Genomic DNA, 11072 nt, shown 5'->3' with positions numbered 1-11072 from the left:
TTGGCAGAATTTAGCAGTCTTTGCAAACTTCAAAAAGCAAATGGCCTCGATCTTGGTTCCACTTACTTCTTACCTGTGACTTCAGTGAAAATTTCAGATTCAGGATCTGACACAGACTGATTCATGTTCTACACAGTTCTTACAAGTTCATAGAAATTTCTGTTCAATTAGAACCAAGTATTTGAGTTGATGATTGTAATTTTTATACAATGTTGTAATTTGTGTTTTTTTGATTGTTTTGTTTCCGTTACAATATTATACTTTAATGTATAATATTGTAAAGGAAACAAAACAGGAAACAAAGCATCAATGAAAAAAATTGCTCTCTTTTTTATTCGGGCTACTTAAATTTATTTTGGGCTACCAAAAACTGAAGAGTCCCTGCCCAAAGGGCTACCAGGGATTTTGAAATTTTGCGAGTCCTGCGGTGGTATCCCAGTACTTACGGACAGATTTTATGGAGTTAAGTTTATTAAACGTTTATGTGTCCTTCATAGTTTGGCGAAACCTGGAGATGAGTATCACTATTTATTTGAATATAGACAGAAATATCTACCTGTATATTTTAGGTTAAGACCCAATGCTTATGAGATGGAGTTAATTAGCATTAAGGATATTAAGGATAATTGTACAGAGTAAACTGCCAAATTTTGTAAAGAAATTGTATCTGTATTTGGATATGGGAGATTTGCTGATAGATGTATTGATTTTTGATGATGATGATGATGATGATGTGTACTGAAGAAAATAAAATTTGTATATTTTCTTTTTTTATCCTGGGAGGAGTTTTATGAAAACAAAGTAAAGTTATGCGTTTAAATGAGCAGGATATGAAGGACGATTTTCCAAATGGTTCAAGTTTGCAACTAAACAGCTCTGTAAATACAACAAGCTCATATAATTCTAGTTGATTGGAGCACCTGTTGTGACCAGTTTGTAATAGGCGCCCCTCTTGGCCATGAGTTTATCATGTGTGCCTTGCTCGATGACAGCTCCATGAGACATCACAGCTATGATGTCTGCAGTCTGGATGGTTGACAGCCGGTGAGCGATGACGATGCAGGTTCGTCCTTTTCTTGCCTCATCCAGAGCAGTCTGCACGGTCTGCAGGACAAAGAATCTTTGTCATCAGCGAGTTCCTTTTGTGTGTTATGGATATATGATATGGATATGTTTTGGCAAACTTTCATTTAAAAGACTAGATTAGAGGACTTAAAAGATACCTTTTCACTTTCGGTATCCAGGGCAGACGTGGCCTCATCTAACAGCAGGATCTTGGGGTTCCTGACAATAGCACGTGCAATAGCGATGCGTTGTTTCTGTCCTCTTGACAGCTGCGAGCCCTGGGCACCAACCTGAGTCTCATATTTCTACCAGTTTGAAAGAGAGAGGCGTAAAAAGCAGCAAGTTATACTCTAAGTTCACCACAAGTCATCTTTAAAATGTGTGTTTGTTTGATTTTTTTTTAGGATAGTAAACCTATACTAAGTGTATTTAGCATCTGCTCTGGAAAACGCTTGTCTGCACATTCTGCCAGTTACTAAAAGTAACTATAGGCAATCAACATCACATTCAATTTAGCTTTAATTCTGAATTTATGCTTAGTTCGCTTACTCAGCTTTCTTTTTAATCAAAAAATGACTGAGCAGACAACATTTTGTGTCATTTCAGTCCTACTCACATCAGGAAGCGTCATCACAAAGTCGTGAAGATAAGCTTTCTTAGAAGCTTCAATAATCTCCTCCATGCTGACACTGCGGGTGTTATCTCCATATTGTATGTTCTCAGCTATACTGCAGTCAAACAAAACTGGCTCCTGGGACACTATCCCAATCTGAGATCTTAGGAAAGGCACATTGACTGAATGAGATGGGACGCTATCAATCACCTGAAAAGAAAAGGTGACACAGTTACAACAGAGTGAATGGTTTTGCTCACACTGAATACATTTTGTGTATCTGAAATTAACATTTAAATCAGTCAACACACACCACTTGCCCTTCATCAGGGTCATAGAACCTCTCCAGCAGTTGAACGCTTGTGCTTTTCCCGCAGCCGCTGCTCCCAACAAATGCCAAAGTCTGCCCGGGATTCACAGACACACGGAGGCCCTTCAACACCTGGGTGTCCGGTCGTGTCGGATAGGTAAATTTGCAATTAAGGAAATTTATTTCTCCTCTGAAGTTTTCCTAAAGATGGATGACAAGATTCACAAAAGTAACACTGGGGCTACATCTTAAAACTCATGAACCATTTCAATGTACAGTTATTGACATTCACCAACCCATTTCTCTCCATCTGACTGGCTTATGCTGATTTTAGGAACTCTGTCCAACAATTTGAAAAACTGGGCAGCAGCAGTTTTGGCTTTGGCATAATCTGGAGTGAACGAGGAAGCTCTGCCCAGTGCTGTCCCACTGATCACGACTGCTGAAATCACCCTGGGGAAACACATGACCACAGTGTTGATGTTTGGCAATCACATCACAAAGCTGAACATGTCAAAAAGCAAGATTTTTACCAACCTAAAAACAAACATGTATTGCAGACCCTCAGCCCTGACCAGGAAGCCTCCGTATCTAAATGAAGCAGCATAAGCCATGAAGATGACACACTGAGCAAAACCAAAACAGAGCCCATAGATGTTGGCTTTCTTCTTGGCAGACTTATAAGGTAATTCAAGTTTCTGCTCATACGAATCCACAAATGAGCTCTCTTTGGCCAAACCTGCAATGGTTCTGATGTTGGCAAGAGCCTCACTGGATACCTGTGGGAGAGAAATCACTTAACCGCAAGAAATTCAAAGCTGCCTGTGAACTGGTATGATATTAAAATGGAAGATGAGCTTACCTGACCTGCTTCTTCCATTGCCTTCTTATCTTCATTTGCAAAACCTGTCAGCATCTTGGCTTGGAATACCCCAGACAGCCCAATGAGCGGCAGGAAGCACAAAATTACCAATGTTAATTTCCAGCTGAAGTAGAAGGCAATGATGAAAGAGACTCCTATGCTGGTCAATGAGTTAACAATCATGCCAATCTGGGGTCCTGTTGCCTACAGAAATTATTCAAGCATGTTAAAAAATATTAAAAAAAAAACCCAAGATTTTAATTGTAAAACCAAAACTGTGAAAACAGTCCTGTAGTTTCCTACTTACCCCCTGAACCATGGATGCATCTGTGGCCAGTCTGGTGGTCAGAGCTCCAGGACTGTTTATAGGGTTATCAAACCAGCCAATCTCTTGTTTCAACATGGCCTGGAAGCCCACTTTTCTCAGGCGGCGTGTCAGAAGCTCTCCAGATTTAGCAAAAGAATATCCCTGTAATATTAAATGTGCACTGTAAAAAATCCATAAAATACAGTATTGACCCTTTAACCACACATTGATTCTTACCATTACTCTGTACTCAGTTCATTTTAAAATTTATTTATACAGCGTCTAATCAGAACAACAGTCGCCTCAAGGCATTTTATATTGTAAGATAGACCCTACAATAAAGCGAACCACCCCCGCCATCTGTGGAAACTTCCTTTAAAAAAAAGAAAGAAACAAATGTACTGGCAGAAAGTTACCAGTAATTTTTCTTTTTTTTAACAGATTTTTTGTTTGTTTATTTGTTTGTTTACAACATGTATTAGTATTCAACCAAACAATTTTTCCACAACTGCTATTCTAGATTATGTTTTGTTTTTAATATGTCTAAAACTGCAACAGCATACCTGTAAAAACTGTGAAATGAAACTAGCCACGGCCACGATGCAGAACAGAACACATATCCCATTGATCTGTTTCCTCTGTTCATTCAAGTCCTGAATTGCAAAAGTCTGTAAAAACAAATACCAGTGAAATATTTTAGCCCTTGCTCAAACCAGCTGTACATGTAAAAGATGACATGCGTTCTTCATGAGAACAGCTCTTACCCCAAGAATCTGGCTGAACAAGATGGCATAGATGGGGTTGACAGAGCCGTTGACCGCAGCTCCCAGTGAGCCAAGCAGCATGTAGGGCCATTCCTGCTGATTGTACTTAAGGATACGTGCAACTGGAGCAGGCTCTACATGTTCTTCCACATCATTTTGTTGCTGTTAAAAGATATGTGTAAGGACCATTGTTTTACATAGAACAGTTATTAATTGTCTTGGCATATTACATAGCACGAGAGGAATCTCTGTACATTTTCTGATGTGATATTCGTGTCCGTTGCAATCTTGAGGCTGCCTGATAGTGCATCAGGGACAAAGTCATTTGACAACTGGCTCAAAGATCGCAGCCGCAGAGAGATCCTGCAGGTGTAATATAGAGAATATCAAAGTATTTTCTTAATGATGATCTTTTCTCATGATCTCTTTCAAGTGGACTTACTGTACCTTTTACTGGATCTACGGCTTCCACGGCTAAACCCCCCTGCTTTTAGATCAAAGTCTTCTTCAGGAGCCTCACTGATAACATCTGGAAGTAAAACAATCAAGCATTAAAGTTTCCTTTGAGATTTGACAAACACAAGAAATAACTATAACATACTTTAAAGGATTTCCCCTTTGAAATGCCCAGACGGCATTTAATGTTTGGCCTTGACTGAAGCCATTAATTCAGCATGAGCATAGGTCCAGTTCTTTTGTGGCATTTAAGCTACATATGGCCAAGACAGCACCACAGCGCCAAAGCTGTAGGTGTCATGAACAACCTAAGGCCCAAACCTTTTGCTATGTTGCTATGTGACTGAGAGCTTTGAAATGTGCTCTTTCAACCAGGCAGGAAGGTCTTATTTGCATGCGATAGTGTGGAACAGCACAATAGGAGGTGTACATGGTGTAAAGGGTGCAGAACTTTTCATTATGCGTCATCACAATGTAAAGCAACTACACTCTCTAACTGTATCAGACAAACAACAGGCAGCCAACTTGTTATCCTGAATTTCCAACCGTGCATGACAATCTTTGTCTAGTCCAGGTAAATATGTCTTTAACAGCGAAAAACATACAAAATGAATTTGAGAAATCACCAAAGGTTGGAACATATTCTCTATCAGATTTAAATGTTTTAAATGTTTAAATGTTTTAAATGTTTAAATGTTTAAATTTAGTTTAAATGTTTAAATTTAGTTTAAATGTTCTTCATCATATTCTGGACATATTTGGGCATTTGATTTTGTTTAACATTTGAAGATTATACCATAAATTTTGATCCAGGCATTTTCATTTTCTTGCACCAAAAGTCCAAATCTAGTAACTGACAGACCACATGACTCCTACCACTAGTTGTGTTGGTTTGGCCTTGGCTTTGCAGGGTGACCAGAGTGAAGTAGACGCCTTGCTTCCCCAGTAACTCGCTGTGTGTTCCTCTCTCCACAGCCTGCCCGTGCTCAAATCCTATAATAACATCTGCATTTCTAATCGTGGAAAGACGATGAGCTATAGAAATCGTCGTCCTGCCTGTGCGCACCTGCAGATATGGTTGTTATTAGGGTGTCAGTCCACTAAACAAGATGCTAATGAAGTCAAAATGTATGAAATATAAAAAATGGCTCACGTTATCCAGTGCTTCCTGGACTACAGCTTCACTTTCATTGTCCAGGGCAGATGTGGCCATATCCAGCAAGAGGATCTTGGGGTTTCGGATGAGCGCACGAGCTATAGCAATACGCTGCTTCTGCCCTCCGCTCATCTGGCCTCCACCTTCACCCACCATAGTTTCAAATTTCTGGAGTATAAGAGGCAAAGATTTTTTTCATTGATGTTAAAAAGTACAAAATTACAGCACATGACTGTAAAACTGCTGTAACTTCTGCAATTGTGCTGTATATCATTTTTAAATGTACCTGTGGTAGCTCCATAATAAAATTATAGGCATTAGCCTCTTTTGCTGCTTGGATAATGTCGTCCACAGTTACTCCAGGTCGACCAAATCGGATGTTCTCTGCAATGGTGGTAGCAAACAGCACTGGCTCCTGCTCAACAATCCCAATTAGAGAGCGTAGCCACTGGATGTTCAAAGTACGGATGTCATGACCATCCAAAGTCACCTGAGAAGGAAATTTTTTTACAAGACATTACAACAAAGCCCCCAAACATCTCACTGCATCTGTCTGAAAAGTTTCTCAGATAGTTACCGTTCCCTCCTTTGGGTCATAAAACCTCTGAATGAGCTGGACTGTGGTGCTCTTTCCAGATCCACTTGGTCCAACAAATGCGGTGGTTTCTCCTGCTCTGATCTGCATGCTCAGATTATCTAAAATCTGAAAAAGGTTGTTGACTTTCAGTGAGTTCAATCCTGAAACATGACAGAACAAATATCAAGCAAAGAATGTTACCTTGACGTCGGGCCGGGATGGGTAGTAGAAAGTGATATTGTGGAACTCAATATCACCTTGTACTTTGTCTAATTTGTGACCTTCTTCTGATAGACAATCAATTTCCGGTTCCTGTAAAAGTAGCAACAAATAAACTTTATTCATTATTTTAACATTGACTAATTCGGGTCTTCTGGTTATGTAAGTTAGCTGGTTTTACCCGGTCAATTGTCTCAAAGATACTCTTTGCAGCAGCGCGACCAGAAGCGAAGGCCTCCAGGCACGGTGAGGCCTGGCCAAGGTTCATTGCTGCCATGAGTACACCAAAGAAAACCTAAAACAAACACAGCAGCATTAAAAGTCAACAGTTTTCCATCTGTTTATTCTACAGAGTATTACCATTTAGAATTTAATATTTCATACCTGAATAAGAGTACCAGCCGTCATCTCCTTAGTGTCGATGACCAGTTTAGATCCATACCAAAAGGCCAGACCATAGCAGAGGAAAATGATGCACCACAGGTATCCTTGAAACACTCCTATGATTGTTCCTTTTTTAACTCCCCAATTCTGAGCTTCCACAAGGTTTCTGTCATACCTGTGCAAAATTTGTATTTTAGCATCATTACAAATAAAAGTATTAGCATTTATATGGTACTACAAAATACCTTTCAGCTTCTTTTTCCTCCCCTCCAAAAGCTGCTACTGTTCTGATGGATGACAGCACCTCATCAGCCACGGCCCCTGCCTTTGCATAGGCCTTAAGTTCTCGTCCTGTCAGTCTGGCCACAGCCTGCAGGAACCAGGAAGAGAAATGCACAAAATAAAAGCATATAAAAGCTTAAACATAATAGGACAAAAGGTATATATCCACCAACTGCTAACTGACTATCAAACGCTTACCATAGCCATCAGTCCAGCACCTATACCTATCAGAGGGCTCACTGCTATGACCACCAGAGTCAGCTTCCACCCACCAATGAATCCAACCATGAAGCCAAAAACAAATGTAGAGATCCTCTCAATAAATATAGACACCTGATCAGCAATGGCACTGTTAATCTTGTTGATGTCGCTATAAAAAAGAAAAAGCAACAGAATGTGTAAAAACATGTTGAGCATAACAGTGATAACAGGCTGATCAGCAGGCAGAGAGAGACACAACGTACTCAGATATCCTTGTGTTTAGTTCACCCACAGAGTTGCAGTCGAACCATCCAATCTCCATTCGCATTACTTTTCTGAAATAAGTCTTTCGAATTCTCTGTGTTTGCTTTGCAGCCGCCGTCACCCAGAATGCAATCTAAAATGTGATTTTTAAAAAAGGGCATCACATTATACAGACACAAGCCATGCATTTTCAGAAAGGATTTAAACAAACTCCATATTTTTATTCTTTAATTCTGGATTACTCCTTATTCTGGTTCTTGGTGCAGCTCAACAGTTCATCCACTACCTGAAACAAACCTTTCCCTTTCAGGAAACTTTTCTTCTGATTGGCTGCCCTTCATATTCAGAAGGTGTGAGCAGCACATGGAGGGGGGATGATGTTCTTACACAGCCATGAGCCTGAGATGACCATGTCAAAGATATCCCCTCTCATTAACAGCACTAAGGCCAACAGGTGATAGTAAATGGTCTTAAATTGAGTGCTAAGTGGATGTTTAAAATTATTCACCAGAAGCGACAAAAAAGAATCAAAAATTAAAGCTGAGTATGTAACATGCATACTTACCTGAAAGTAACTAACAATCAGAACACCGAATCCAATCCCAACATAGTAATACGCAAACAAGGTCATCTGTGCTTCAATATCCACCCTACCAAGAGAACAAAAATGAGTAGCAGTAACAACAATAACTCTTTACTGTAGCAACAATCTCATCTGGAATAAACAAATGACTTACCCGCAGTAGAGTGTGGTGTTTTCATCCGTTTCATACACGGTGTCGTTAACCCAGTAAATAGTATTGTTGTTGCACGTCTTGTTGGGATCTTTCAGCTCTTGGACCTCGCGCTCATAATCCACAAATGTGTTTGTCATCATGCCATAAACGAGGAGCATGAGCGGTGAGGCTGCGCCGTGTACAAGGGCACACACACTCCCCACCACCATCATCACGATGTCTTTCCAAGTGGCAAATTGGAACTGAAAATGGGAAATTGTGGATTTGCACTTGTGGGTATAAAGAATGTTCCGTGCTTATCTACCTTTTTTTTTGATGATTCAAGAGCAAAGATAAGGAAAAGAACAAGCTTTTATAGAGTCATGGAAAAAATATTTACCAGCTGAAAGTATCCAACACTCAGAGCATTTTCTTTTTTCTTCTCTTCCCTGTAAAACACGTAAATAACCTATGACTGTAAATGACAGAAAAACTGCAAACACATAGCATGTTAATGTCTCTCATCCCAAACTTACCCATTTTGACTGTCATCTGAAAAGAAGGGAAATTATAATTAGAGTAATTGCTTAGCTTTTTTTAAGCAAAACTATTAGTAAGATATATGTAATGATATTTAGTCTTTTTTTCCCACTAAAAGTAACTCACTCACCTTCTTTATCTGCAAGTGGGGGTGATGTAAGACTGACATTCTTCTTCATTTTTGCCGCTCTGACGCAGGCAGTTTTATACTTACTTTCTGTGGATAGAAAAGTTAAACATTGGAATAAATATCAGTGTAACTTAATATAATGTAATGTAAATGAGGGAAGTTACACTGTATTTTATTGGCACAAACAGACAGGAAAAGGGATGACATGATCTGCTGAGAATTCAATAATTTCAGACAAGCTGATAGCGTGTGGGTTGAATTAACTTCTTTTTATCGTGCTGTCTTGTTCATTGTGTACAAGCCGTGAGACCAGTTTTCCCGTGTTTCACTCGCGTACGTCAGTTTGAAGAGGAAAAAAGAACTCCACGGGACTCTGATGTGAAAATCAATCAATCAATCAATCAATCAATCAATCAATCTTTATTGGCAGACTTCATGTCCATAAAAAACAAGACAGAAACACAACCCCCCCCGCCCCCCCCCCCCCCAACACAAGGTATAAACCATTAAATATATATAAGTATATAAATAAGTATATAAAACATTTGTAAAAAATATAAAACCATAATATACATAAAACACAATTACTTAAAATAAATCAATAAATACACAAACACTTTAACCAGTGCTTTCTCAGACTGGATGAGTAACGGGAACCACTCACTGTCGGATCTGTAAGTGCTAAAATTATACTGTTTCTCGAACCATCCAGTCGTTCTCTAAAATTGAACATTAACTTTCTTAAAAGTGCTTTAAAAGTCCAAACACCCACAGCTACAAACATCTGGCTGGCACTACCACTTCTAGGTATCCTGCAAAGGATTCTCATTGCATCATTATATGCAACATGTAGCTTCAGCATGCTACATTGTTTGTAGGATGACCACAAGGGGGCAGTATATAGCGGTGTGCAATACGCTTTAAACAAAGCCACTTTAACTGGAAGTGAACAAAAGCTGAATTTGCGTGCAATAGTATTTGCCTGCACATAGAGCTTGCATCGTTGTCTGTACATGTCATCATCATCATTCATTTGCTCAGTAATAAAGTGACCAAGGTATTTCACCTTTTTATGAACTTCAAGAGTTTTTTGTGTCAGTTTAAACAAAGGGAAATTTAGCTGTTTATCCTGCTTGGTTCTACATATCAAAACAGCACTTTTAGCAACATTGTACTCAATGTCATATTGCACACCATATTCAGTACAGACATTCAGTTACAAAAGATGTAACAAAAAATTTATTCCACAGTTTGCATCTTACAGGAGTGGTCAGGTTTAATTTATCCTCAACAAAATAACCTACTACGGTAGGAAAACCGTGTGGCTCTGATCTGAGCTTATGCCGTGTTAACTCCTTTTCTCCCCCCCCCCCACTCCACCCCCGCGCACTGCACGCGCTAATTTGCATGTATCCCGGATTTTACTATAAACACGAGTCTTTAAGACACATGTATTCATGGTACTACGTAACCAAACCAACACACCAATAAAATAATTTTAGTTCCACTATAAACATGCATTTACTTCTTAAATTATTACTTACACAAACAAGCTTAACAACAGCGAAATATAAATACTAAACATATGAACTATCTTAACTTGGCTCCCACACATTGTTTTCAATTTTTATCCAGCTGCTTGGACTTACGAAGGACAAGGGAAATATTTCAGCAGCACATTACTCTGCACAGGTCAGAATACCAGTATAAATGATAAAAGATTAAAACACAACAAACAACATGAATAAGTATTAATGGGTTTAATAAACCACTCTGGGTCTTAAACCAGTGTATCAGAATCCACATACCTGGACTTCTTGGCGAATCTCTGCTTTCTTACGAAACCCACCAAGAACGCCGAGGTTCTTCAGAGGAATGTCCTATCTCACACTCAGGTCAACCTATGCCTCCCCTTTTATAATATATACTCCTCCATTAGACTGATAAACGTCAGCAGTATTTGCTGACGTTTGCAAGTGTTTGCAAGACAAATTTTAACTAAGTGAAGTCAGTGTATAACTACTGCCTCTAGGCTGATTCCTTTATTTTAAGAAGAAATTGTAACATTTTCAGAAATTATGGTTATGAAAGAAAAAGAAAAGAAAACATCCTTTAAAGCAAATGTATTAACTTGTTATCAGAAGTGATTGTAAAAAGGGTTTAATGACCGCGGGGACATTCATTATGGGTAGGAGTTCAGTCTGTAATTTGCGTCTTTGTGAAATT

The 11072-nt window shown here is 39.1% G+C and overlaps 1 protein-coding gene across 1 annotated transcript; it reads right to left on the bottom strand.

Annotated features, from left to right (window-relative positions):
- Positions 1-903: 903 nt before the first annotated feature.
- Positions 904-8910, bottom strand: abcb11a (ATP binding cassette subfamily B member 11a). The gene is made up of 27 exons (XM_006788510.2): positions 8847-8910; positions 8713-8728; positions 8577-8625; positions 8198-8439; positions 8026-8110; positions 7460-7593; positions 7194-7365; positions 6959-7083; positions 6714-6888; positions 6511-6624; positions 6312-6422; positions 6111-6236; positions 5820-6023; positions 5531-5701; positions 5254-5443; positions 4369-4450; positions 4176-4284; positions 3922-4083; positions 3721-3825; positions 3158-3319; positions 2851-3054; positions 2526-2767; positions 2285-2441; positions 1992-2189; positions 1682-1888; positions 1224-1370; positions 904-1104 (listed from the first exon to the last, which is right to left on the bottom strand). Exons 1-27 carry the CDS (start codon positions 8893-8895, stop codon positions 904-906), a joined length of 3939 nt encoding a protein of 1312 aa, XP_006788573.2. The 5' UTR covers positions 8896-8910.
- Between the last annotated feature and the right edge of the window lie 2162 nt (positions 8911-11072).

Source organism: Neolamprologus brichardi, chromosome 16 (assembly GCF_056152115.1).
Source record: "Neolamprologus brichardi isolate AB-2024 chromosome 16, ASM5615211v1, whole genome shotgun sequence".
In the NCBI taxonomy this organism is placed as follows: Eukaryota; Metazoa; Chordata; class Actinopteri; order Cichliformes; family Cichlidae; genus Neolamprologus; species Neolamprologus brichardi.
This window is presented reverse-complemented; position numbering and strand designations above follow the sequence as displayed.

Coding starts and splice junctions, on each gene's coding strand:
- abcb11a (XM_006788510.2), bottom strand. CDS start 8,895: ATGAAGAAGAATGTCAGTCTTACATCACCCCCACTTGCAGATAAAGAA. Junction 7,084..7,193: donor GTGCTGGACTGATGGCTATG/GTAAGCGTTTGA, acceptor TGGTTCCTGCAG/GCTGTGGCCAGACTGACAGG. Junction 4,285..4,368: donor AGCCGTAGATCCAGTAAAAG/GTACAGTAAGTC, acceptor TTACACCTGCAG/GATCTCTCTGCGGCTGCGAT.